This window comes from Nakaseomyces glabratus, chromosome J (genome assembly GCF_010111755.1).
Source record: "Nakaseomyces glabratus chromosome J, complete sequence".
In the NCBI taxonomy this organism is placed as follows: domain Eukaryota; kingdom Fungi; phylum Ascomycota; class Saccharomycetes; order Saccharomycetales; family Saccharomycetaceae; genus Nakaseomyces; species Nakaseomyces glabratus.
In genome coordinates this window covers 936,769-964,310 of record NC_088960.1, presented here as the reverse complement: position 1 = coordinate 964,310, position 27,542 = coordinate 936,769, and the positions used below count along the sequence as shown (strand labels likewise).

The window sequence follows — 27,542 nt, the reverse complement described above, 5'->3', positions numbered from 1 at the left end:
AACAGATCTAGAATTACTTTTTTGCTAAAAACCCGCCACTTTGTTACTCCCTGTACGTGGATTTGACTCGTCCCTGCTTTGAGTTCTTATTGTCAAGGGGTCGGGGGGGAATAAGGAAAAAGAAAAAGCTGAAGCAAGGAAGGGGCTAATAAACACACGTAGGATACTTGAACAATTTTCTTCTCATGGCGACGCCGTACAAGCACTTCATAAACTGTCAGGCAAAAAATACCCAGCTGGCTTTACTTTAATGTAGAGGATGGAAAACCCGCAGTTAGTAGACCCAAGAAACGGGTTTTTCGAGACTAACTATACCCAATTGGGAAATGGCTGGATTTGTCTTCCCTAAAGGCTGAGCATTCTACAGGCGTTTTAGTGTTATACTTGTACCAACGCGAAACTTCTATGCATTTTCTGTAACGGAGCATTGAATAATCATGTTTAACGCAATTGTGTGCATGACCCATGGTCGTGCATTTCCGTTTCTAAGTATATGCATGTGTGGGCAATATCAATTCTTGCCCTTTAAGAACTGAAGTATACAGCACACAGATAGTGTTACATTTAGAGGGTATTTATTCTGAGCTGTATTCTTATATGAAGATTAAGAGAAAAAAAGTAAAAGTAGGCTAGAAATAGTTAAAAATAAAAAATATCTAGAAAGTATGTAACTTAATCAGGCGGCATCAGCCATCACATCAGGGTAGTAGAAGAAGGCCATGGCGATCAGGACGTACATGGCCAGAGACATCACACCTTCTAGCCAGTTGGACTCACCGTCTAAAATCAAGTAGTTTGACAAGAACACTGCGATGAACAATGTTGTGGTTTCGAATGTAGAGAAGTTCAAAGTCATTGGGACATCGATCCACCAGCCGACAAGGACCATGAATGGGGTGACGAACAGGGCGATCTGTAGTGAGGAGCCGATGGCAACACTGATAGCAAGGTCCATCTTGTCCTTCATAGCAACCATGACTGAAGTTACATGTTCGGCTGCGTTACCAACGATTGGAATAACAATCAAACCGATGAAAGTCTTAGACAACCCAGTAGACTCCACAACGTTGTCGATAGTGCCAACCAAGTAGTCAGCACAAATAGAGACAATGACAGTTGAAAGGAGCAAGAACCAAAGAGATGATCTGATGGACAGACTCTGGTGTGGTTTGATGGAGAGTTCGCTAACGACTTCATCGGTTTCCTCGTGTTGTTGTTCAAACATGGCATGATGGCTACCAAGTTGGAATACCAAGAATAGGACATATATCATAAGCAAGATCAATGAGGTGCCCCTAGACAGGTGTAGAATTTTGTCATCAACAATCCAATCTTCCTTACCGTGAGGCAAAGTAGCTTTAAAGGCAGCTGGAATCAATAGCGAAGCACATGAGATGGCCAATAGAGAGGACATAGTCTGAGCTGCTGTTTGGTTAAAAGTTTGTTGGATTCTGTTGTAACCACCAAATAAGAAACAGAAACCTAGGACCAAAAGCAAGTTAGAGAGCAAACTACCAAGCATGGAGGCTTGAACAATTCTGACTTGGCCCTCTTTCAAAGCGATCACTGAGACAATTAGTTCGACGGCGTTACCGAAAGTAGCATTCAATAAACCACCGATAGTGCTACCTGCTTTGTCAGCCAATTCTTCTGTGGCATGAGCTAGGATTGCAGCCAATGGTATGATAGCTAAGAAATTGAAAACAAATGTCCAAGTGTGCGACAACTCCATATAACCCCAAATGATACCTAGAGGCACAAATATCAGCAAAAGATGCAATGGAGATGATGCGCATACATATATTAAGTCTCTCTTTGCAGCAGAGTACGTAGACAGAGCAGTCTGTCTTGAGTTAGGTCCCAATAATGGTGCTGTGGAATCCATTTTTATTTTCCTTGTATGCCGATGATTGTTATAAAATAGATATTGATTCCTTAGCTTCTAAAAAAAAATCTCAAAGTATCAGTATTATAATCTAATTTATTCGAATATACAGACGTTGGTGTTACAGCTAGATCAGACAGGATCAAAAAAAATATACAAAAATATGATAATGTATTATCAATCCTTATAAGCTAATCATATTAATAAATTACCGTTATTTTCAAGAAAACTTTATTAGAGGGAAAAAAAAAGGGCATCCTTGGTTAATTTAAGAATTTTCCAATTTTTATCATTTTGGCAATCATGGGTCACTAAAATAAAGTACTGAGAATCATTTTTGGAGTCTCACAGAGGATGAGCACTTTTAATCTGGGTGGAGATTCTACATGTTTTTATGTGCTATACTATGAACATATAAGTTGTGAAGGTTGAAACGGACCTCTCAGTGACTCGGAAATCTTTAACCTGCAAGACGGCAGATGTCGCATCAAGTATATGCATAGCGATTAAGCTAGTATATGAATTGTGAAAGTTTCTCATTAGTACTTATTAAATTTTGAATATATAGTAAATTTAAAGTAGTAAAGAATATTTTATAAGTTTGGGATTAATAATACAGCAATCAAGTGATAGAATGAAGTGAAGGCATCTTTTTAATAGCTAATTTAGAACTGAAGCACACAGAAAAAAAAAATTTATCAAAGATCAATTAGCATTTCAATATCAAAATTGCGGTCCGATCTCATTTCTCTTTCTCTAGATGGAACACCCTAACATATTCGTTTCTAGAAGGATTATCGCTGGTTCTTCTCATCCTAGGATGTGGTTTCTTATTTTCGACAAGCTTAAATTGTGTTCCTGGTTCGTGTAAGCCCTTGGGAGATAAGGGCTCACCACTTGTTCGCCTAGTATTCAAGCTTCTACCAGTTGGGGACTTCTCAGCATCATATTTTGTACCTGTGTTTTGCTGTTTTGGTGAGAATTCACCTCTCTTGGGAGTTATCTGTGAGATGTCTATCTTCTTTTTCCTTTTCTCCTTCACGGGCGTGTGAACATCTACCTTGTATGGCCTCTCTGAGGGCTCTTTAAGTTGGCTTGGCGGTATCTGAATAGGATGGAGACGCTTTTGAGATGCTTTCCCGGATAAGAACTCTACTTCCTTTTTCAGTAAACTGTTCTCAACTGCAACTCGATCTTGATTATTGGGGTCCAGCTCCATCAGCTGGGCTTGTAAGACCCAGTGTGACAGCGCTGTCAAAGACCGATTCAATACGCTTATAACCTCATCTTTCGCCACCTGTCCTTCACCAGCCTCGTCATCCCGCAGTCGCTGTATAATTGCCAAAATATCACTTTCCAGCTTCTTTGTCTCAGCAATAGGAGGCCTAAACTTACTTGACTCAGACATAGTATTATTGGTTCCTATCTGGTCATCAAATAATAATAACGGCTCATTCCATTTGAGCAATACGTTGTGCTCTTTATAGTCATCTCATCTCTTTATTAGTCTTACCCATCGATTCTTAATTCCCATCATTCTTTATTTTTCACTCCCCACAGAATACACCGCACCGACTAAAAGGAGACTTGCAACTTTCACTTTTCACTTTTTTCATGTTCTAGACCCTTTGGTATATGGAAGACAATGGGAAAGGTAATGCCTCAACTCTCACTGAAAGCACTGCACTTTCAAGACATTTGATAGATGAGACCAATTTGGGAGTTATAATCGATGCCAGAATATGTCAGCAATAGCCACATTCTCACAAGTGAGAGTTAGCATATTTGTAGGTTATACGGTTTGTACTAGTCCCTTGGCAATCAGGTAATTCTTTATATTGAATATATATTCTTTTATGTGTGTGTATATATTTGGATGTTCTTCGTGAATATTTTGGCATTAGCATGGGAAAACAGGTTTATTGTATAGGTCATGTTGTATAGCAGCTCATCATAGAATTGACTTCATTTCTTGGACAACTTGTCGATCTTTTCCTGTATATCCTTGACCTTGGATTTGTGGTGTTCGAGTTGTTCTTTTAACTTTTGTAATTGCTCTCTTTCATGCTGTCTGATGAAATAGTCCTCTTTGGCCTTTTCTCTTTGGTCAAATATTCCATTGCCAGTGGCCATGAAACCATCAGAGTATTGTCTTATCACAGCCTGTGGACGTATCCTCAAAATAGCCCTAGATCCTGTACGTGCAGCTAACATCTTTTTTATGCTTTGAAACTTATCGTTACTTCTCAGAGTATTCTTTGGCATTGATTAAGGAATAGCAAACTCTGGATCATTTCTATGACTTAAAGGTACCCTCTATTTAAACAATGGAAGAACCAAAACCCTCTAAGGGGATGAAAACAAAGAAAAGGACAGTAGTGACTCCAGCTCATACGTCGTTCTGCGTGATGATTATAAGGCTCTCTTTAATTTGAGTCACTTGTAATATACATAATATGCGATGAAACATAGTAGGAGCTACAGCTTTACCGAGTGTGAAGAATGTGTTTCTTAAAATGTATATTATGCAATCTAAATAATTATGTGGATATTAGAATAAAAGAAAATACCGGAAATTTTGTGGTCTTTTTGAGAGAAATAAAAGGTAATAAGAAATAATGAGAATAAATACAAATGTTCCCTTTACGATGTTCTCAATTATTGGGATAGCTTAGATTTCTTCTTAGCTGGTTCATCAAGTTGTAGTGGCTCTTCGTTGTCAGCACCGTCTTCGGTTGGTCTGACCATTGGTGTCGCTAGATCAGCGTGGAAGTCCTTGATAATGGAGTCAACATCGTCGATATTCAGAGGTCTGATATCACCCAGCTTCTTAATCTTAGTGGTAACTTCCTTGACTTGGTCATCTGTCAAGTTCAAGTTCAATTGATCAACTCTCGACTTAATGGCGTTCCAGCCTGTTAGCCTGTTAGCAAAATGTATATATCTCTTCATACCGAAATCATGTGGGTCAAGGATTTCGTATGTGGATGGGTTGGCAAGAATGGCCTTGGCGTGGATACCAGCCTTGTGTGTGAAGGCACAGAAACCAGTGATTGGGTTGTTGAATGGAATGTTGACTTCAACAGCTTCGGCGACCAAATTCTCAATGTCTCTGATCTTGTGCAGCTTGTACTTGGACTTGACATATTCTGGAGCGGCGACAATCATTCTAGCCATTAGACCACCCAATGGTGTGATACCGTTTCTTTCACCAATACCTAGAACACTGACATCTATTAGCTTGGCACCACCTTCTAGAGCCGTGTAAGCATTAGCGATGGCACAACCAGTATCGTTATGGAAATGACACTCAATGTCACAGGAGACCACAGACTTCAAAGTTCTGACCAACTCGTAAACTTGTCTTGGGTTAGCACAGCCAACAGTATCAGCAATACCAACTCTGTTGACACCGATCTTGTCGACAGTCTTATAAATATTCAGTAGATCAACCAGGTCACTTCTGAAACTATCTTCGGAGGAAAATCTGATCTCAATACCCTTTGACTTAACGAACTCGATGACCTCAATGGCACTCTTGGCAATATAATTCATGTCCTTACCGTGGGAGTACTGTCTCAAGAACTTGGAAGTACCAATGACAACATCAACACCATCGACACCAGTCTCAACGGCCACCTTGGCATCGTCCATGTGACAACGAATGTGGGTAAGAATCTTTGCCTTTAATCCCAGGTTGCAAATAGCCTTACAATCTCTGAAAGACTGCTCAGAGGCCACTGGAGAGGTCAATTCAATGTAGTCGACACCGAAGTCATCCAAGGCCTTGGCAATTTCAATCTTCTTCTCAGTGTCGAAGAAAGCATTGGCAAATTGCTCACCTTCTCTCAAGGTAGAGTCAATCAGTTGAAATTCCTTGACATTGGACAAGAAGTCAGCTGGGTTTGGTCCATATGGATTACTTGTCTCCACAGTTGGAGTTGATTCAGTTACTTGTTGGTATTGATCCATCTTTAATATTCTTTGTTCAGCAAAAATATTTTAGGTAGAATATATTTTTACTTGTAGTATTTCACCAGTTGAAATAGCTGTTACAAAAATGTGTAATGAAACATAGATACGAGATAACATATGGTTTCAGCAAGAAACGGCATGTATTTATACTTGCCTTTAGGAATTAGTCAGAAGCTTGCAAAAACTAGAACGACTGTTGCTAAAAGCAAGAGAAGGCGACGCAAATGAGTCGACTATATGGATACGTACAACAACTACAATCGTGTATTGAAGGAAGTGTTGTAACAAAATGTGTGATTAGAATAGCATAAACCACTATGAAATAGCTGATTCGAAATGTATCGATGTTAGTAAGTGAAGGAATAATAACTGATCCCACTTCTCTACGGACTTTTAGTGCATTTTGTAAATTGTGAAAATATTTTTGCAAAAAAAAATCAGAAAATTGCGAAGGTAAAAATTATAAACCGTTGCAAAAAGAAATGAAAGCACCAAAAAGATGAGGAAAAGAGTCATAACCATATGAGGAAGTGGTAAAAACTAGGCTTGCAAAGTAGTGATGAAACCAACACAGCTGTAAAAATTCCGATGTAAATTTTTTCTTAGCTCAAGTCTCTTCTATTGGAGAGGGGAGAGGATAAGAGCCATTCGAGGTGTGTGGAATTGCAGTCATATGGACTCCTATCTGTAAACTGTGTTAGCAGGGCACGTACAAGTTTGAGTGAAATAAGTAACAAGGGTCTAGAGTTGTTTCTTAGTCACTTTAATTGTTGGGGGTGTGGCAGGATCCGTGGGGATTTCAAGCTTCTCATTTGTGTGAGAATATGCCGGTTCAATCCGAGGTTCAATACACAGATACCCTTGTTACCTGTGTAGACGTAATAAACTTCGCTCCGATTGACGATATTTTTCTCATGATGCTGCTACAATCCTTTGAGAAATAGCGCTAAATTTTGTTTCGTTAACAGATAAATAAAGTTTTTTATGATAATGCGTCTGAATAATAACTTGCCTATCTTTTTTGTTTCTATGTGCATATATTCTATGTACTTGATTATAAGAAAGAAAAAAAATCTATAGTAAAATGCTGAGTTAAAAAAAATGAGAATGGGTAAGAGTGCGGAGAAAAACTAGATATATCTTCTTCGCTTTCTCTATGCAAGATATGTATATGATTCTCCATCTTCGCCTCTTTGTAAGTAACCTTTTTGAATCAGGCTGTCAATTGCTCGTTTTATCATCGAGATCTTAGCTTTGAATCTTTGATGAGATTGCGCAATACATTCGTTGACCAGCGTAGAATGGGGTAGGTTTCTCTTCGTTTTCATGATACGGACAATACATGCTTCTAAGAACATTTGTCTTTCTGCATTCAGTTCTTTTTCGATCTTTTCACTCTCACTCAATTTTTCATCGGAAATACCAGAAACTCCGTTGCTAACTGAATTTGATGACTTGGATATGGTGCCTAGGATATCGTTCTTCACACCTGCAGCAAAGTTAATTTGAGTTTTTACTGCTTTGTATGGTCTATTCAATTTAAATTGTGTGTCACCTTTTACCAGATTATCTAAACCCGGAGGTAATTGCTGAACTAGCTTGAATTTAATGAATGGTACCATTGATGACGCAATGTTTTGAATGTTCAAGTTAGTGCCTTCTTGAATTTCCTCAAATGTTAGCACATCTTTATCATTGAAAAGCAGCAAAATGGACATTTGGAATAAAGTAACAGTGAATACAAATGGAACACGGCCAGGCTTACCAATATCTGCTTTTAGTTCACCGCGGCATAAAGGCCACAACCATTTCAATATTCTACCGTTGTGCTTTCCAATATACATAGATTCTAACTTCTTATGAGATGCCACAAGCTCCTCCGGTAACCTAAAGTCCACCTCTTGATATGAGAAGGGCCACATGTTTTCTGCTAAAACGAATGGTTGAAGTTCTGGGAACTTTTCCCTAGAGTAGTCACTTTGACTCTTAATCATAACATCAAAATCGCTTTCCAACATTTTTGATAAGCGAACGTCTTGAAACATTTTGGTTATCTTACCAGTGTATTCCATACTATTTTCTGTCTGTAGTCTCTTGATAATGGACTCTTCGTCATCAGATGATGTAGAAGTACCGTGAATTAATCTCTTGGCAAATAATCTTCTGTAATGAGATTCAAATGCGTCCTTGTCGGTAATAAATTTGAATATCGTAATAATGTCGTCATCACTCATATCATTTGCAACTTCGGGTTTTGTTGACTTTTTCAATAGTTGATCACTATATTTTGCTAACATTTCTGAAGTTTTAGATGTAGCAGATCTGGAAGATCCGCTTGGTAGGGCAAACTCGTTAATGTTAATATATGCCCTACAAGCATTGTCAAGAGCCTTTGCAAATAGAGGATCGGTTGGAAAACATTCCCTATCAATATTCTTAAAAGTATTGTAGACCTTAAGAAGTGCTTTGATGTAATCTTTTGGAGGTAAAGATTGTGTCGTTGCCATTGCCATCTTTTTAGTACCATTTCCATCAGCAGAAGCTTCCATTACAGCAGCCTTATGTGCAGATATTAATTGGGAAACTTCATTTTCTCCACTTTTTCTGATGTATTCTTCAAAAACATTAGCCAACCTGGGGAGAAGAGAAAAGTCACGCAATATCAAACTGTAAAGAGCTGATATTTTACTATTGTCTCTAGAATCTAGCAAGACAATGAATTCGGATTCGAGCTTTTCAATGTGACTCTTAACTAATACCTCATTTAGAGTTTCGGACAATGGTTTTTTGGTATGATCGTCCCAATACATGGCCATTCCCTTCTCCTCACGAGATATGATTTCGTGGGCTTTGAAAATGTATTCTGTAACTGAATGAGTTGTTAAATAATCTTCTGAATATTGTTGGTAATAAGTTTCTGTCTTTTTCAAGAATTTTTTTTCGAAGACTTGTATGTAAACATTCAAATTCAACTTCTTTAGATCTTGAGGATCAATACCTAAGGCCACCAGTGACTTGATTGAGGTTGTTATATGATCTCTTTGGATTATCTCGCCATTTCTCTCAGCAGTAATCTGATCAAGAATTTCAGTAATAAGTTCATCACTGTGTGGATCGAATAAAACTTCCTTCCATGTCATCAAACAAAGTGTATTTACATCAAAAATATGCCTTTTACCGTCGCTTCTTTCTTTTTGCACCCAATACCTATTCATATAATCAAATGCATGGTTAAGGAAGATTGCTCCAATAGTGTATCTTTTCCACCTTCTAACATAGAATTGTAAGAATGTCTCGTTGCTATCCTTTTTAAAGTTCGATATGTAATGTCTGAGATACTTTTTCAATCTTTCGTATATCTCACTGCCAACTAATATAGATGATTGGCCAGAACTTCCAGATTGTTGTCTATCAGCGTTGAAATGTCCTGATGATCGAGATTTATTAACACAGTAATTATAAATAGCTGTGTATATTTCCATGTACATTGTTGGTGATAAAATTTTCTGTACCTTTTTATTTGTTACTTCAGTACTGTCATTTCCCAGGATTTGATCGATACCTGGTTGAATGAAATTCCAGGTGGCATCTAGATCATCAGATCTAGGCAAGTTTTCTGACATGTTTTTCCGATTAGAAGAATGTATACAGTAGAATCAATGAGGAATTAAACTTAAATGTGTAATCAATATGGAGTTAATATGATCGGCTGTCAGTTTGTATACTCAAGGTAGCTTCTGGGTGTTCCAAATCCTCCAAGCAAAAACAGGGGATAAATTGGTAATGATAATAGCGTGACAGATTCAATGAAAAAAGACAAAATAGAGTTCTAGCAATATATAACTCACTTCTCCTGCTTCAGGTTCACACAATAGCAAGTGTCAGATATATTTATCAAACCAAAATTTATGTTGTAACTTTTCAGTGAAATTTTTGGCTCTAAATATGAAAAAAATCCAAATCCCCAATCCCAGTCGTGTTACTTTCAAAAGTATAGTTGATAGGAGCTACTGATTTCTATATGTAACAACTCAGAATGTTGTGAAGAGTACAATAAGGGCAATTTTTACAACCAGCATTGTATTTTCATTGCTATTATTCGCAGAGATCAGGTTTGCTTGAATTATTTACTTTTCGCAAAAAATTTCCTTCGAAATACCATCGTTTGTTATGATGGTCTGGCATTGGTAATAGTATATAACTTCGGGTTATTGTCTTTTGATTACCGGTTAGTAGTCCAATAAAGTTGCTAAATTTATATAAACCATCTGGTGATATACATTTGATGCTATATTAACATTAACAGCACTTTTTTTCAACTACGCTGGTTCAGCGATAGAGGAGTTATGTTAATTGAAGACAAATAAGAACCAAAAATAATAATAATAACGTGAATATATGTATGCAATTGTAGGGGGCTTTATGTATGCTTGATAAACATTTATATAAGATGCACATTTAGACATATCTTGTAACCTCACTTTTGATGTGGATATGTTTATAGCATCTCAATCTCTTGTTGCGCTGGAATGTACTTTGTCTACAACACGGGCTATACTGACTGAAAAAGTTACAACCCATGCAAAGAGAAGTACAAATAAAAATGACGCCAGGGCCTTCTGTTTTCGACATATGTATGGTATCTTTGGATAGTAAACTTCCTCCTCAGCAATTGTGACTCCTAATCCAGTGCATACCCATTCTTTATCGAATCTTGTATTGAATGCCAGGGCTAAATTAGCACTGGCAAATATAATGAATAGCAGATCCAACAATATGAGTTTCAATTTTCCTAATGGATTTCTCAACCCCAATGGTTTACCAGAAAATTCATCAATTGCAATGTAAAATGTATATGCTATGGCAATAGTGTTTACACATATAGCCATTATTGTGCTTGCTTGTTGCGGTATACCTGTATCTAAGTCAGCACCACCACCTTCAACCTGTTCTATTGAGGAGTCTGAATTCTGGTATATCCGTACAGATAGCCCCAACGATATGAGACAAAGTATGCCTATAACTATTCGGAACCCAAGAGGCAGGTATTGGTTGTAGAATAATAGATTAGATAGAGCAGGTTTCCATTTTTGGATTTTTCTTTGCTTGAGTTTCTTCCACTTCTCTTTCTCCTTGTTCAATTCTTCTATCCAGTCATAATTTTGACGATCACCTCTGTTACCCTCCTGTTGTTGAGATAGACTTGATGAGCTCTCGTCATTTATACCGCTTGATTCTTTATTTGGTGCGTAGTATGCATTCTTGACCTTTGAGATGTAATTCACCCAGTCTATTCTATCCTTTTCGTTCTTAAATTCGAAGTCTTTGTTGACAGAGAAATTGAATACTGCATCTAATCTTTCGCCACCTTTCCATTCCGAGTCTAAATCATAGAGTATCTCTTCCTGGATCTTCCTTTTTCTCTCCATTTCTTCGTGGTCTAGAGAAGCAGACTCGTTGATTGAATTGTTACCTGTGGAGACAAGTGGGTCAATTATGTCTTCAATATGTCTGTTTGGCTGATCCTTTATGTTACCGACCGAATAATTGTGTCGGAGAGTAGCATTATTTGCTATTCCCCGACTTGGTAGACGTTGTTCTGTAGAGTAGGCAACATTAGAGCCTACGTTTCCTATAAAATTTGCCCATCTGACCTCTCTGTCGTTGAAATCATCGTTAATGCCATGCAGTCTTCGAAAGTCTGACTCAAGTACAAATGGCGGTACTGTACTTGGATATAGACCATACGGATTCAAAGAAACCATTTGTCTTTTATGATCACTCACCCCATTTCCATGGCCCACGTTACCCTTATTACTTTGCTTCCCACCATCAACCCTGGGCTGATCAGACACACTGTTATCTGATCTCTCATCAGGATCCTGGGGATGTCCAACAACATCCTTCACCATGCGCTCCATTTTGTGTCAGAATGGTATCTTCTACTCCCGGTGACACTATTACTCTTGAATAACCCTTTCTGATATCTTTTAAATTTTGATACAAAACAATATGATAAGGACTTAAATAAACTATCTCCACAATCGATATGGCCCTCAGTCTCAGGAAAATAAAAAACTATGGTGTTATTGTGTCAGATGTATGATATACGTTCTAGTCATAAAAAAATGAGATTATAATATGCTCTATTGATACTAAATTCTAAACACTTTATGATTTTGTAACTCTAAAATGTAATTTGGAAATTTTAATTAATTTGGAATTTTTAATTAATTTTCCAGTTTAAAGGGTGCTTAAAGCTAAACCAGAGAAAATCAACTGAAAACAGCGATGAGCTCGATTAACTTGTCAATGGCTTACCAAGAGATTGGGATGGTTCGAATATAACACAAGACCATTTGGTTTGGTTTTGCCTGTTAATTGTACCTGCTATTGTACAAAGGCCTTTTTTTGCATCTTCCAGATTTGTCTGCCTTCTGGCTAATACTGGTCATGATTTTATTTTTTACTTGTACTACGTAGAGTTCCTTTAGGACTATGGGTTTATGTGATCCTGGGTAATTGGAGTTAAGCAGTTCATTATTGCCACTGACCACTCATTTAATTTTGAAACTATATCCGTTTGGCTGCAAGACCATAATGGACCATCATTCTGGCTGACGTGCTCTCGTTGTCGCTGTGATAATTGTTGAGAGTATCTTGGGTCATTATTTGACACGGGCAGATAAGCTACCGGTACGGGTGCATTGTAAACTTCTTCGTATATCTGTGGAACGGCTCCTGTACGTTTCAATTCCTGCTGTAACTGCTGTCTTCTTCTGACCACAGCAGCAGGAGGTGTCTTAACTATTGGTCTAGCCAGGAACGTTCCTTGTGAAGACACTCCAGATGATATACCTGAGTTTGACAAGTCACTTATCTCTAGCCTGCGCTCATCTTCTTGAGATATTAGCCTAGCCAATTCAGCGGTATTGTTCGTTAGCGCACTCTGCGTTTCTGTATTCATTCCTGTATCCTCAAGTTGTGGTTCTTCCTTTATTGCTGGTGCCACGGTGACTTCTACCACTTGGTCCATATCCTGCAAATCGGACAGTCCCAGTATCTCCTCTTCAAACTGTTGTCTGCGTAGTTCAAGGGCACCTCTTGCGTTCTCCTTCCACCAATGTGTAAAAGAATCAAACATTGTATGGCTCATCTGCCTTTGTGTAGCATTTCCGTTGTTCTGGTCGGCGGTTCTGAAGAGTTCTGGGTCACAATTAGGAGCATAAATCTCAGCAGCAATTTGGTAAGGATGTTTACCCTCTATTGCCATTACAGTTCCTCTATTGGAGGATAGCGGTGGTCTCCATTTTACCAAATTATCCTCCATCTTCTCCACAAATCTATTTCCTAGGCGCAGCTTTCTTTTGCTCTGAGAATCTATCACCAATTCTCTGACGCTAGAAACGTTAGCATCTTGTGGTAAAAAGTACTTGTTCTTGGACAAACCGTGATCCAATGTACCATCTACACCTCTTTGTGAATCGTTACTATCGAGATTGAATACAAGGTCTAAGGGACTTGCTGTTTCTAGGTTGATCCGAGCAAACTTCGACATTACTGAAACAATGGTTACTCAAATTCTGTTGAAAGGCTTACTGAATAATAATTATGAGCTAGTTCCGTCACTATTGAGCTCGATACTAAAATTACTTATTTGAAATTTCTACCAATAATAAATTTGAGGCCTCACTCATTGAAAATCGCACCAAATCGACCACAAAAATTACCAAAAATTCAAGAAAATTCCAAACTATATTATGCACATATACTGTACAGCTGACGCAATTGGTATCACTGTCAAATAATTAAATATTCACGTATAGTTGGGCGCAGTTATGTATATTACTTTGTGTCATGGCATACGCCTATCTCCCAATACGCTTTTCACCGCACAAACGGATCAGAAATCGAAATTTCGTTTGAAACCCTTCGAGGGAGCCGGATCAATATAGTATAATGGCAAAAGGCCTCGAGGATACCAATTATTTCGATACTTCTGGATTGATCAATTGTTTTGTATCATTTGCTGTATGGCATATCAAGTAATATACAATCTGTATAAAATATAGCCGTGGTAGGATGAGTGAACCAGATTTCAACGATTTTGAAGAGAGTACTAATGATGACAAGTACAAGGTCTCTGAGAAGAAGACTGTTGATGAATACAAGAAGTTAGATGCTGAGGATGAGTCCCTGGCTAAATGGAAGGAATCTTTGGGACTGTCCTCTGATGTTCTGCCATTGGAGTTTCCTGGCGACACCAGAAAAGTTGTGATACAAAAGATTCAATTGTTGGTGGATACAGAGAAAGAGCCAATTACATTTGATTTGACCAATGAGACAACGATAAAAGAACTGGCCTCGAAGCGTTACAAAGTTAAGGAAAAGTCCATTTATAAGTTACGTATCACTTTTAAAGTCCAGCATGAAATCATTACAGGGCTTAGATATGTTCAGTATATTAAGAAGGCAGGGATCGCGGTGGATAAAATTGATGATCATTTAGGATCATATGCCCCAAACACAAAACAAAAGCCTTTCTATGAAGTGGAATTGCCTGAAAGCGAGGCCCCAAGTGGGTTCTTGGCTAGAGGTAACTACAGTGCCGTCTCTAAATTTATTGATGATGACAAAACAACTCATCTAACTTTGAACTGGGGTGTCGAAATTGTGAAGAAATAGATTTTTTAAGTTTCTTAGAATTGCATTATCTTCCATACTGTAATTAGGCGTCCATCATGTTGACAGTTATGGTGAAAGTATGATACAAGAAGTACTTTGTTGGGTTTGTTAGATTTATGGTCTTCATCTTTTTTGTTCCTCTTTCCTATAGAAGTCAATCATCTAATTTGGAGAATATGATATCCCTCACAATTAAATTATTGTGGCTTGAAATAGATTTATGTAAGTATTCATACAGCTAAACATTTAGTTAATTTTTATAACGAACAATGTTCCAAAAGTAAAATAATCCCTTTGTAGTGGCATTATTCTTAGAATTGAAGAGAGTGAGTGCATCATGCCCCATTGAGGTATCTTAGGTGCTCGTCTTATTATTTTCGGTCGTGACATGTCCTATATTTACTATAGAATTTGCTAAATTTATTTATCTATTAAGCGTTTCTCGATCAAATTGATAGTGTTTTCAAGTTCTGATTTAATGAGAGTATATCTTCCCCCTTTGGAGAGTTATCCCCAGACACAGAATTTCCTTTCTCATTGCCTCTAGATCGATAACTGGGTGCGTTGCCCTCACGATCATTATTATTACTGCCATTGTCGATACTTTTTTCTGATTCAGATCCGTCGAATGATTCGTTACTACCACCCTCCGTCGTAATCTTATTCCTATACGAATTCTTTTGATACTTGTTGTTTCTTGTATATCCCTTTGACTCAGAATTATTACTACTGTAATGTGAACGGTGATTAGTTGAGTTTAGATTGTACCTAGGAACACTTGGCACCATTATAGGGCTCATGTGTACTCCATTTGGTAAGGAAGGGGAGAAGGGTGTAAAGTTGGCCGTCATACTGCCAGCAGCATTTCCAGGCACATTGATTCCATCCGTAGTTGGTGGTATAGGTATTGGGTACATATACGGAGCTGATGTTGAAAATGGCACGCCAGCTCCATCGATTGGTATAGTACCTGCACCTGCAAACATTCCTAAATGTGGTATCTGTTGATACTGCATCATTTGGTGTGGCGGATACATCATGTAAGGCATGGGAAAACCAGCGGGAGTTCCTTGTGGTATTTGCTGCATATATTTACCATAATGTAGGCCTCCATATTCAGAATTATTGTTATAGGATGATCTCCTACTATTAATGCTGCTATTACTGCTACGCCTGGTAAAGCTGCCACTTCTATTTTTCGATTTATATCCAGGGTTCATGTCATTACCCAAGCTGCTTGCGCTGTTACTGCTATGGAAGGATCTTCTTGAATTTCTATTTTGATATCCTTTGTAATGATATTGATATTCCTGGTTTGTCAGAAGACTGTTTCGAGATGTCTGGAATTCATCAGGTTGTGGAGATGCACCATTCTTTGAATCGTTGATACCACCAAATTTTTCTTGCACGATTTTGACTCTATAATATGGTGCAGAAGTTGATTCATCCTTACCATTTGCTGTGTCCTGATTTTCTGAATCATTGTTGGTCTTGACATCTCCGAAAACCTCACTTAGGTCTGTATGAACACCATCATCCTCATCATTCAAGGAGTTGTCATCAATTACCTCATCGCCATTGACATTCTCGAATAAATTTTGTCTGATTTGGTTGTATTCCTCCTCTTTCTTCAAGCGCTGCTCCTCTAACAAAGCAGATGAACTAGAATTATTTGACTCCTGTAATGGGGTTTCAGGTGTTTCAGATGTTAATTGGATGTTCTCTTGGCTGCTATTGTCGGTAATGGCATCATCCTTTGACTTTGATCTTTTTAGTATTTTAAATTTCTTGGTATTTCCAGCAGAGTTGTTTGCAGGTTTAGATTCTTCCTCTGATACTGTGGATTTATTTTCAGTTACGTATAACGGCTCCAAGCTCTTCAATAGGGGTTTCTTGTTCCTAAACTTGTGCGTATCCTCTACTTTAAAGAGTATAACGCTAACATCGTTACTCCGTGCGATGACATGTCTCAGATGGTGATACTCGGCAATTTGATGAGAAAGCATTCGGTAGTAAGAGTTCATAGGGCGTAGCTCTAACGAATTTTGGTTAGAATCAATAAAATTGATTATAGCCTGTTCCTTGTCGATAATGAATTGTCTGTCATGTGGTCTTTTGAATAAAGCTGTGATCATTGCAGGCGATAACCCCAATTCTTCGCAATCCAAATCGTTAACATTCTTACTAGAACTCTCAGAATTGCTCACGTTCGGTTTTTCCTCCATGGTTGAACCTTTTACTTAATGAGTGTGATTGAAGCAAAATAAGATCAATGTTTAATCTTTAAAGACTATTATTAATAAGTTGTCTTAATATCTCCCTATTCCAAATCGTAATACAATGTCTTGTGAAAGGCTAAATACTTGAAAGTTGTTGGATATCAAATATTAGTGAATTTCTTTATATTCAACTTGATTCCTTTCCTTGCTGGAGATTATTTGAGTATTCGACTTTATCTATGTTGATATCAAAAAGTAAAGTCTGTTTGCACTCTTAGAAATAACAATTGTTTAGCAATTATGTTGCGTGTAAAAAATAACCCTCAAAAAATACAAAAAGATTAATAATAGCGCACTATTCTTTCTATCAAGACAATGGATGTATCTTTCAAATGAGAAAAAAATAAGTGTATTGTGTATATGTACTAGCTCAAAGCAAAAACTTCTCTATTGACCTTCCCCTATGTATAGATTGATATAAGTTTCTAATGATTAACACTTATCTTTCCTGATTCTTGATTTTTGATTTTTTATTTTTCCTTTGGGAGCTCAATTGGAACAATCTGTGTGATATTTTAAGGTTATTAGGAATTTATTAGATATGCATACAGTACAAGTAAAATAGGTACGGCGATTTGAAATGATGCAATCCGTTTTATCTCCCCCTTTGGGTCTTTCTTATTCCCTTGCTCTACGTTGTATTGCCAAGTCCAAGTCATGATAGGAAAAAGGGAACCCAAAATTCTGCGCAAACCTGAAACAGGAAAACTAAAATTGTACCCAAGTAATTGACACAAGCCATTTTTTCCTGGGTCTTTTGTTTAAAATGCACACGGGACACATACTAAAAGACTTCAGATGGAAACCCACCAAAAGAAACTCCGTAATCAGCACTAACGAGTTGTCCCTTGCACACCCTTTTCACATCCCCTTTGCACTCCTCTCCCCATTTCTTTCATAGCATCGTCAACTAATACCCTCAAACAGTAGCTTGATAACAGGGATCGTAATAGACATGTATAGAAATAACCGACCACAATGGCCCCAACCCTTCCCAGTACTAGATCCATATTGCATTTGAATTTAATTAGTTCTAGATCCTCCGGTTCCTAGAAGAAAGGTATGATCTTACAATGACTACAACCACATTCTGAATCAAAAGCTACATAGTAGTGAATGATATACCCAGATTCAAAAATATAATATGTACTTTGCCTATAGACTTAACAGTATATTAGTTCCATTAGACTATTTGCATCTGGATGCAAACCTTGAGAGCTCATCGCTATGAGCTATGCGGCTTGTAGTCGCTTATCGTTTAATATGATATATGAGCTCACCAATTCTAGCTGAAGGCAAACTTCGAATCAGCTTCAAAAGTAGTAGTTAAGGACCATAATGGCAGATGCATGTTGTTGTGGGGTATAAACACACCATTAGTCGCTCTTTATTTTGGGTAAGTGTCTGGATTGCCAACTGTTTGTTTGCAAATATTCCGATATCTGATCTTTTGTGTGCTTTGGAGGCTTTTCACAGCAGGTCTAAGAAAGGGAGGTATACTAAGACTCTTCAAGTACTGATAAGAAATGGAATTGATCATTGAGGATATCTTTCAGGTGAAGTTGCCTGGGTCTGAGACGAATAACCCGCAGTATACCGTGCTCTCGGATGAAATCGATCGGAATATCGATGGGATTATATTAGCTCAATTGACTGAGAACGAACAATTGTTGGAGCCTTTTGCATACTTGAATAACTGTTACAATAGGACATTGACCAGAAGAAGAAAAAACAAAAATGCAAAGGAGCTACAATCTTCCTTTGACGAGATCGAAACTTTACTGGTAGGCTATGGTCTGGTGGCGTTTCAAATTGAAGAGTTCTGTATGAATGGGAATTTTAAGAACTATATCAAAAAGATCATTGAGAAAGTGGATGATTACACAAATTTCATTCCAAAGATCATTGAAAGAGCTAATCAAGAAGGATCGCTATTAGAATTCCTAACAAATGTCTTCACAAATTTGCAGTTCTATTTAACTAAGGACATGGCAATGTTTGATATCAATGACTCCATGACTTACAACAACACACTATCTATTTATGAGATGTTCCTGACATTTAAACCTGTAGCTGCAATTTTCACTAAAGTAGAGGGGTTTTTTGCAGACTATAATTGCAAAGCAAATGAATTCGAAAAGGTAACCATATTAGGCCCTATTCTAACTTTATCCCCTTTAAATCCCAATGTAGCTTTAAGAAATTATGGAGACAACTTGGAGAGATCTAAGCAACAAACAATGATTATTCATGAATCCTTGCAAGCAGAACATAAAGTCATTATTGAACGTCTATTTTTTGTTATTGACAAAATTATTAGAGGTTCTGAAGAATCAAGATCTGATATGATCAGTTACTTTGCACAAATTGTCAATAAGAACCATCTGCGAAGAGGTGACCATGCCAATCAAAATAAGCTGGCTTCTAATGCTTTCATGACAAATATTACTCTAATTTTAGTAAAGTTCTCGCAACCATTTTTGGATGTATCTTACAAGAAAATTGATAAGATTGATGTAAACTATTTTAACACATTGAATCTATATCTTGATCTATCCCAGGAAACAAGATTGAACTCTGATTTCAAAGAGGCTGATGAATTTTATGATAGGAATAAAAAAGATGCTGAAATGAAACCAAATTTTATTTCAGATTGTTTTTTCTTAACTTTAACGTATTTACAGTATGGTCTAGGAGGTACTTTATTGTATGATGAAAAGATAACGCCACAATTGAAACGGTTAAGAGAAGAAATTGAAAGAGTTAAAGAAGCCGCAAATTCACAAGATATGTTCGCTTCATTTGCTAATATGCAACTAAAACAAATGGAAAAGACACTAAAGATAACACAATCGATACGGTCTGCTCTTCAAGGATTTTTTACGCACCGTAACATGCAATTAGAGGTATTTGACTTTATATGTGGTGCTTCTACATTCTTAATGAGAGTGATTGATCCTAACCACCAGTATCCTGCTCAGGCTTTCAAGTTGCCTTTGATACCTGATCAAGTTGGTTTTGAAAATGTCGATAATGCAGAATATTTAAGAAAGAATGCGCCAGTCCCATTCAAATATTATCCAGAATTCTGTGTGGAAGGACCAATCAATTATGCGTTGTATATTGCCCAATATTCAACTTCTCCTTTGTTCAGAAATCCAAGATTACAATCCTTCCTGGAATTTGGTACTACCATTTTACGTTGCCCAGAGTTGGTTTCAAACCCACATTTAAAGGGTAAACTGGTGCAACTATTTAGTGTTGGAGCAATGCCGTTAACTGATGGTTCACCTGGTTTTATGATGGAAATATTTGAGCATGACGAACTTATTAAAGAAAACTTGCTTTACGCATTGTTAGACTTTTATGTTATTGTTGAAAAAACAGGATCATCATCTCAATTTTATGATAAATTCAATAGTAGATACAGCATCTCAATTATTTTGGAGGAATTGTATTCAAGGATACCACTGTACAAAAATCAATTGATTTGGCAATCACAAAAGAACAGTGATTTTTTTATCAGATTTGTTGCGCGTATGTTAAATGATTTAACCTTCCTTTTGGATGAAGGTTTAAGTAGTCTAGCAGATGTTCATAACATTCAAAATGAAATTGAAAACAGAGCCAAAGGTAATCAGCCAACTAGGGAAGAAAATGATCAGGAACTACAGAGTAAGCTGATGTCTGCAGAAAGACAAGCAAAATCATCCTGTGGTCTGGCCGGGAAGTCTCTTAAGTTATTCGAGATTTTTACCGCTGATATTCCTTCTGCTTTCTGTAGCTCCGAAATTGTGGACCGTCTAGCAAGTATGTTGAACTATAATCTCGTGTCATTAGTTGGCCCTAAGTGTGGAGAGCTTAAGGTAAAAAATCCTGAGAAGTACTCGTTTCATCCCAAACAATTATTAAAAGCGTTGACAACTGTATATGTTAATCTTGCAGGAGAAGATGAGTTCATAAGTGCAATTGCAAGAGACTCCAGATCATTTGATACAGCACTATTTGAAAGAGCGGTGCATATTTTACAAAGTAAAATTGGTCTTGTATCACCTGAATTCTGTGACAAGTTAATGAACCTGGCATTGAAAGCCGAGGAAAGGAAGAACGCCGAAGAAGAAGAAGATATGGAATATGGAGATGCCCCCGAAGAATTTTTGGATCCGTTAATGTACACTATTATGAAAGATCCAGTGACTTTACCAACATCTAAGGTTAACATCGATAGAGCAACAATCAAGGCACATCTATTAAGTGACTCAACTGATCCATTTAACAGAATGCCATTGAAATTGGAACAAGTTATTCCAAACACGGAGTTGAAGCAGAAAATTGAAGAATACAAGAAAAATAAGAAGATGAAGAAATAGATTACCAGTCATATTATATGCAATTAAAGTGATTTCGTATCACTCTTATAAAATTATATATTAATTAGGCATAAAAGTATATTGCATCAAGATTGATGGTGTTACTATGTTCCATGGAACAGTTCTCGTCATTTTATGACAGAAGTTATTATTATAGTATGATTGTGTATTGGATTATGAAAGATATACCTACCAGATTATAACTATTTCTACAAAAAAGGGAGTATTTTGAAAATGATTAAATTATTTCCTGAAATAAGTTTAAGCCTTGATAGCGTACTTTCTTTGTGGGAAAGCAATTTGCTTCTTCTTTTGCTTCTCAGTGACTCTGGTAGCTTCGAACTTGGTCAAAGCTCTTCTCAAAGCTCTGGTCTTCTTAGCTCTCATGTCCTTTGGTTGGTACTTCTTACCCTTGTATAGTTGTCTGACAGCTTCTCTTTGTTGTTCGTTGATGATAGTCAAGACACGGGCAATGTCCTTTCTAACGGTGTGGATCTTTGGCAAAGATGGTCTGGACAACTTTTGGACCTGCAATTCAGCCAATTCCTTCTTCAAGGACAACAATTGGTTTTCCAATTGTTCCTTAGACTTGGTTCTTAGTTCGTAAGCTTTAACACCGGCCTGTATTAATATTAATTATATTTCTTCTAAACTTCACACTAGGAGACATTCACGAATTGAAAAACATCAAAAATCGACTTGCTTAACATTATATCAATGGGATATCCACACGCCTCCCCGTAGTACGATATTCCAAACCCAGTAATACGTCTTTTATTGTTCGTCATTCTGTTTTTTATAAAAAGTTGTTTGGTGCAAATGTGTATTCTTGTAGTATCTTCTGAAATTATTCATATTCAAATCTATTGCTGTCAACTATTAGAGGTACACCATGAAAGTTTCCAGTTTGTAATCCGACTCTTCGGTTTGCGTATGTTCCCATGTATTTTATTTGACTCGACGTTTTGTTCATATGTTCATAAATGTCCCAAAGTAAGAGGTGAAAAGGTAATAAAAAAATTTCCATGTTAGTAAATGGGTTCTCCATAGCATACTTGAGAAAAGCAGTAATCGCCTCATATAGATCTACTAGAAACGAATATGATCATTATATGCTCCACGTTATAACACATAAGTATCTTCTTCATCAACAACTTTGCTGTGTCAGGTTTTTCCGTTTCTGCTATTGCTTTTCCTGTCTTCTCATAGTATTCGGCGTGTATTTCATTTTGTGAGAGGTTAACATACCATTTTGGTTACAATCGACTGTCTTGAGCTGTGATTCAACTAAGAAATAGCTGAAATTAACGATACTATTCTTATATAGAAACGCTATGTATTCTCTTATTCTATGCTAACAAGTGATGATGTGGGAAATTTTTCACAAATGGTGGGCTCTGTCTCTGGCCACAAGCGAAATTTTGAAACTCTCTTTGGGAAGTGGAAAAAAAGAGATGAAGAGAGGCTCGATAATGGTACAGTGAAAGAACCGCACAGATGGGAGAGTCTGGTAACAAACTGCAGTAGAAGGCAAAGTCTCTCCTGTGGATCGTTGCGGTGTTTGCTGCCCACATTTAGTCGTCCATGGTGATTGTGGTAACTGTCCGAACATTCTAGTGGGATGCTCTAGGCCGGCTAGAGAGAGGGTCTTTCTGTCTAGCAGCTTACCTGCTAGGCCCTCCTAGGCTCAAAGCAGATTCAGATGGACCCAGCTAGGCTGAGCTAGGCTCAGCTAGGCCGGCGTTTGCTGTGGGCGTGGAAAGGGGATGTTAGGCTGGGCATCTCTCTCTGGAGGGCAATGGTAGTTGCAGACTACGGTTGGGCCCATGATGGGGGGGTATGAGGAGTGTAGTATTCTGTGAAGGGTGAATCTAGAGGGGAGGTGGTACAGAGGCTGCTCATCCTACTGCCTTGGTAGGAACGGTGCTAAGCGAAAGTGGAGATGGCAGGCCGGAAGTGGTGCCAACCGCTCCCCTGGTCAGGGTGCGGGTCGAGGTAAGGAGTTTACTCTTGCCAATGGGATGGGCACTGTGTAGACGGAAGCCTGGCTCGGTGTAGAGAGCCCACGTTGGGGCGTAGGTCCCAGAAACAGTCGAGAGGGCCATTACACATTCTACTAGAGTAAACTACCTCTAGTGCCATTCAGTCGCAACTTAGGGCCTACAATCTCAAGATATGAGGATTACGGCAGGGTAAATATATTAAGAAACTTTCCTGATTTAGTAAATTTGGCTCCTAGTCTAGAAAACGGTGTACCCATATGACACTAACTACTTCATGGTGTATGGGTGTTATCAACAACCCAAATTAGGAAACCGTTGCAATACTATGGCTGAGTGCCAAAGCAGTCACAAGAAAATGATCAAGTCGTTGATAGATTGCACCACTGTGTCACATTCTAAGGTAGTGCACAAATGGTGTCAATATGGAAGAGATTGCAGGGGATTACGATACATCTAATCAATTGCATGACTTCGAGGGCTAAATTGAATCAATGACTATTTTTCTCGGTTAATTCTTAATCAAATATAAACACTGCTAGCAGTGAGTTATTCATTTCCTTTACGGTTGTAGAACGTAGTGATACACTATTGTATATATGATATATATGATAGAGAGAAAAAAAAAGGATAATGTCGCACATATATATGTTGTAGTTTTTTATAAAGTTCCTTTGTTGTATGTCTGAAATCGTCCATCGAACCCACCAATTAATGGCCCGTTTATAATTGATTCCCGTAATATTCAAAGCCGGCAATGGGTGTGATCTCTAATACGGAAATTCGTATAGTACTTTCCCTTCCTATTATGAGAATTGAGTAGGATCAATTCTTCATATCAGGTTCTACTTGGCGATTTTCCTCCTTAGCTCATGAAGTTGTAGACTTTATCCAGAAAGCTGGCATTTGACATCATTAACTAGCGGGTATATTGGAATCAATGTAGAAATAAAACTGAGCGTTACAATTTGGGCGGAAAGAGCGATGAAGATCTGAATGGGAGTCTAGTATATTTTTAATTCAGATTAAGAATGGAGTGAGAAGAGTAATAAAAATAGTAATAGTAATAATTAGCTTGAGAAAAATAGTTTTTTGTTCAGATAGTATTGAGCAATGCGATGTTATAATAACAGGAAGTAAAAGATAAAAAAATGGATAGAGGCAATGATCAATGTTGAATCATTGCTTTTTTTCTATAGTTTTTAGTTCTGTTCCCTTTTTTTATCTGATTCATGATTGGTTGCTCAAGTTGTTACTCAACCATTCCAAACCTTCATACAAACCTTCACCGGAAGTAGCACAAGTGGCTTGGATGAACCATGGGCGGTTTCTTATGGAGTGTAGACCAAGCTTTTCGGTAATTTCGGCAGCAGACATGGCTTCTGGCAAATCTTGCTTGTTGGCGAACACTAACCACACGGCGTTTCTCAATTCATCCTCGTTCAACATTCTTTGCATAACCTCTCTGGCTTCACCAATACGGGATCTATCGTTAGAGTCAACAACGAAGATAACACCTTCGGTGTTTCTGTAGTAGTGTCTCCATAGAGATCTGATTCTGTCTTGTCCACCCACATCCCAGACAGTGAAGGAAATGTTCTTGTATTGCACAGTCTCGACATTGAAACCAATGGTTGGAATAGTGGTGATAACTTCACCCAATTTCAACTTGTAAAGAACAGTGGTCTTACCAGCACCATCTAGACCAACCATAAGAATACGCATTTCTTTAGAACCAAACAGGTTGCTAAACAACTTGGAAGCAAACAAACCCATTTCTTATTATTTGTCGTTCGTCTCTATTGTTTCCTTTTTATTACAAGTATTTCCAGTAAACGTTATTTTTTTTCTTTTATTCCTGCTAAAAAAAAAAAATTTGGCACTTAAATCTGTTTGTTCAAGAAAACCTGCTATCAGTGTTTGATCCCTGGCGATCAGCGACTATTCAGCAACAAACTCGATCCCAGCAATTATATAACAAATTGAAATTTCTATTATTTTCCAGTCCTTTGGATGGAAGAAAGCAAAAAAAAAGTGAAAAAAAAAATATGAAATTTTGAGCAAAACTCACGAAGTGGTGGCTAAAAGGTTACCACCAAATGTCCTTGATTTTGTTTTGAAGAAATTTCCTAATTGGGAAAATTGATCCCACTGCTGTACTGCAGTCTCTCAGGGGCAAAGAAAAAAAGGACATGACAAAAGCCAACGCATTCCATTTAGGCTACTGGGGATTGTCTAGCTGCAGGATAACGGGTACGCGTAGCTTCAGGACAATACAGCAAGAAATGTCTTAAATTGGGACATTTTTCCATATTCTACTGTTTACGCGTCATGAATATATAGTGATATATCACATGATTTGAATAGCAGTTCCATGTCAATTCCATTTATATTTGTATAATGTGTGTTATCTAAAAATTGTATTTAGTGAACTATTCCCATATAGTATTAAAGGGTAACTAGTAACTATTTGTGTAACGCTGCTGTATGGGAAGTTCCATTGCCTGGACATTTATCTAGCTAATTCTCTATACATTACTTGCCGAGGTTTATCTTGCAATTGGAGTAGTGGTTCAGAGCACGAATGAAGACGCTGTAAGAGACTCGGTTGTTGTCCTGTTCCCAGAACAGCTCGGTGAGCCGAATCTGCCAAGGTGGGAACCCCTGGAGATCCAGTGTAGGGCCGAAGTACACCAGTAGATCTGGTTCATCGCATACCAATCTTGTCAGTACAGAGTTCACTAACTCCATAGATATCTCGCCCACAGACATCTTTGATTCTTTACATAGTTGTATTATTGATTTCACAACGTTGACCACGGTGGGTCTACCGTCGATGTGAGACAGAACTGTAATGGAGATATGTTCACGGGACTCGTTATTGCCCGTGTGATATCTCTTATATGTTTTACCGCTGTGAGGTACATAGATCGTGAAATTGGGAATGCTATTTCTGCTGGAATAGTTCGTTAAGGAACTGTATATTTCATCCTCCAAATGGAATATATTTTTTTGAAAATAACCATCCATATCATATAAGATTACTTCCTTGACACCAGCGTAAACACTCCAGGAGACCACTTCTGCGGCATTTGACAAAAGACCATAGAGTCCTCCCCCAACCTGTCCAATAGGTTTGGCTTCTAATATAAAGGCAACTCTAGTAGGCATCTTTTTCAATCGTAAAGTATCCCTTCTTATCAAATGGGGTATCCTGGATGGGTTGTATATCAGATGCAACAAAGATAACCTCATTTGATTGTACTGATATAGTGCATACCTGAGCATTCCAAACACAAAGAAAATAATAGCCAAAAGAATCTTATATACAAATTTTTCTAATTTACTGAACTGTCTGAAAATTAGCCTTCCCTTTTTAACGTCTCCATCTGGCACTTGTATCTCATAGAATGAGCTGCCGCTATTGCCGCCGCCAAATTCAGTTAGTACTGAGTCTAGTATAGCTTGTGCATAGCGGATCTTGGTGTTGGCACTCCCGTTAGTTAAGCATTCCTTTTCTGGTGCCAAATCAACCAGTAAGGGCCCGGATTCCTCTATATGTAAGATAGGTATCCGCCTGGTTAACTCAACAATATCCTCGACCAAGTCATCTCTAATTTCTACCATGACTCAAGCTATGTGAATCCAATCAAATAACAGCAGTTCGCCAGTTATTATACTTTCTAATCTTTTTCCTGGTTCCACCTTTACTGTAAAATACTTATAAAAGCTGATATTTAACTGCAACGATGGCGCAGATTGTTGGTATATTTTTATTGTCAGCGGAGAATTAGTCGCTTTTGGCAGGAACCAGTGGGTTCACGTATGGATCAAGTAGCTGTTTAATAATTAAAGCTGTGATCAAGTAGATTGCTATTTATACTAGTTTGCTGATACAGTTAGCAGATCTAGCTGACCAGTGTAAATTCAGTTTCGATTTAAAACATGTTTCAGATTAAGACCGGGTAAATTTAAAAGGTCACTGATTTATTGATAATAGGCGCCTGTGAAAGAGCATGGCAATTGTCAAGACTACAAAACAGTTCATTAAAATTACCATGAATTTATACAGCAGGGATCTATCACCAGTGTTTTATCGGATTTTACTAAAACTTGTTGATATATATATACTTACCTTTTTGTATACTTTTTCAACAATTCACTTAACGCATAGTTGGTGTGCTTATTGTTAACCAAAATGATAAATTTACTCAAACAAAAGGAATAATGAATACATAAAAACATCTAAAAGAGCATGCTATATTAATTAGACGAAAATTGAAAGAATCTAAGATACCTAGAATATGAAGTGAATATAAATTAGTTTGTGAAAGATTAGTTGATTTAT

At 37.6% G+C, this 27,542-nt stretch overlaps 13 protein-coding genes across 13 annotated transcripts; 2 read left to right on the top strand and 11 right to left on the bottom strand.

Moving 5' to 3' along the window:
- Window positions 1-676: 676 nt before the first annotated feature.
- VCX1 (Vcx1p) lies at window positions 677-1,885 on the bottom strand (the record flags this gene model as incomplete). Its single annotated transcript, XM_448114.1, has 1 exon — window positions 677-1,885. One exon carries the CDS (start codon window positions 1,883-1,885, stop codon window positions 677-679), a length of 1,209 nt encoding a protein of 402 aa, XP_448114.1.
- A 742-nt stretch (window positions 1,886-2,627) lies between these two features.
- GVI51_J09119 (uncharacterized protein) lies at window positions 2,628-3,293 on the bottom strand (the record flags this gene model as incomplete). Its single annotated transcript, XM_448113.1, has 1 exon — window positions 2,628-3,293. One exon carries the CDS (start codon window positions 3,291-3,293, stop codon window positions 2,628-2,630), a length of 666 nt encoding a protein of 221 aa, XP_448113.1.
- Window positions 3,294-3,850: 557 nt separating this feature from the next.
- On the bottom strand, window positions 3,851-4,150 carry STF1 (ATPase-binding protein; the record flags this gene model as incomplete). Its single annotated transcript, XM_448112.1, has 1 exon — window positions 3,851-4,150. The coding sequence occupies one exon, from the start codon at window positions 4,148-4,150 to the stop codon at window positions 3,851-3,853; it is 300 nt and encodes a 99-aa protein (XP_448112.1).
- A 393-nt stretch (window positions 4,151-4,543) lies between these two features.
- Window positions 4,544-5,857, bottom strand: LYS21 (homocitrate synthase LYS21; the record flags this gene model as incomplete). The annotated part of the gene is made up of 1 exon (XM_448111.1): window positions 4,544-5,857. The coding sequence occupies one exon, from the start codon at window positions 5,855-5,857 to the stop codon at window positions 4,544-4,546; it is 1,314 nt and encodes a 437-aa protein (XP_448111.1).
- A 1,157-nt stretch (window positions 5,858-7,014) lies between these two features.
- On the bottom strand, window positions 7,015-9,483 carry CDC53 (cullin CDC53; the record flags this gene model as incomplete). The annotated part of the gene is made up of 1 exon (XM_448110.1): window positions 7,015-9,483. The coding sequence occupies one exon, from the start codon at window positions 9,481-9,483 to the stop codon at window positions 7,015-7,017; it is 2,469 nt and encodes an 822-aa protein (XP_448110.1).
- An 885-nt stretch (window positions 9,484-10,368) lies between these two features.
- SRF1 (phospholipase D regulator) lies at window positions 10,369-11,781 on the bottom strand (the record flags this gene model as incomplete). The annotated part of the gene is made up of 1 exon (XM_448109.1): window positions 10,369-11,781. The coding sequence occupies one exon, from the start codon at window positions 11,779-11,781 to the stop codon at window positions 10,369-10,371; it is 1,413 nt and encodes a 470-aa protein (XP_448109.1).
- Window positions 11,782-12,356: 575 nt separating this feature from the next.
- Window positions 12,357-13,418, bottom strand: GVI51_J09009 (uncharacterized protein; the record flags this gene model as incomplete). Its single annotated transcript, XM_448108.1, has 1 exon — window positions 12,357-13,418. The coding sequence occupies one exon, from the start codon at window positions 13,416-13,418 to the stop codon at window positions 12,357-12,359; it is 1,062 nt and encodes a 353-aa protein (XP_448108.1).
- Window positions 13,419-13,942: 524 nt separating this feature from the next.
- Window positions 13,943-14,545, top strand: RDI1 (Rdi1p; the record flags this gene model as incomplete). The annotated part of the gene is made up of 1 exon (XM_448107.1): window positions 13,943-14,545. One exon carries the CDS (start codon window positions 13,943-13,945, stop codon window positions 14,543-14,545), a length of 603 nt encoding a protein of 200 aa, XP_448107.1.
- A 446-nt stretch (window positions 14,546-14,991) lies between these two features.
- RBS1 (Rbs1p) lies at window positions 14,992-16,770 on the bottom strand (the record flags this gene model as incomplete). The annotated part of the gene is made up of 1 exon (XM_448106.1): window positions 14,992-16,770. One exon carries the CDS (start codon window positions 16,768-16,770, stop codon window positions 14,992-14,994), a length of 1,779 nt encoding a protein of 592 aa, XP_448106.1.
- Window positions 16,771-18,350: 1,580 nt separating this feature from the next.
- On the top strand, window positions 18,351-21,194 carry UFD2 (ubiquitin-ubiquitin ligase UFD2; the record flags this gene model as incomplete). Its single annotated transcript, XM_448105.1, has 1 exon — window positions 18,351-21,194. One exon carries the CDS (start codon window positions 18,351-18,353, stop codon window positions 21,192-21,194), a length of 2,844 nt encoding a protein of 947 aa, XP_448105.1.
- Window positions 21,195-21,455: 261 nt separating this feature from the next.
- On the bottom strand, window positions 21,456-22,445 carry GVI51_J08921 (60S ribosomal protein uL29; the record flags this gene model as incomplete). The annotated part of the gene is made up of 2 exons (XM_448104.1): window positions 21,456-21,815; window positions 22,443-22,445. 2 exons carry the CDS (start codon window positions 22,443-22,445, stop codon window positions 21,456-21,458), a joined length of 363 nt encoding a protein of 120 aa, XP_448104.1.
- Window positions 22,446-24,424: 1,979 nt separating this feature from the next.
- GVI51_J08899 (uncharacterized protein) lies at window positions 24,425-24,970 on the bottom strand (the record flags this gene model as incomplete). Its single annotated transcript, XM_448103.1, has 1 exon — window positions 24,425-24,970. The coding sequence occupies one exon, from the start codon at window positions 24,968-24,970 to the stop codon at window positions 24,425-24,427; it is 546 nt and encodes a 181-aa protein (XP_448103.1).
- A 759-nt stretch (window positions 24,971-25,729) lies between these two features.
- NUS1 (ditrans,polycis-polyprenyl diphosphate synthase) lies at window positions 25,730-26,821 on the bottom strand (the record flags this gene model as incomplete). The annotated part of the gene is made up of 1 exon (XM_448102.1): window positions 25,730-26,821. One exon carries the CDS (start codon window positions 26,819-26,821, stop codon window positions 25,730-25,732), a length of 1,092 nt encoding a protein of 363 aa, XP_448102.1.
- Window positions 26,822-27,542: the final 721 nt, after the last annotated feature.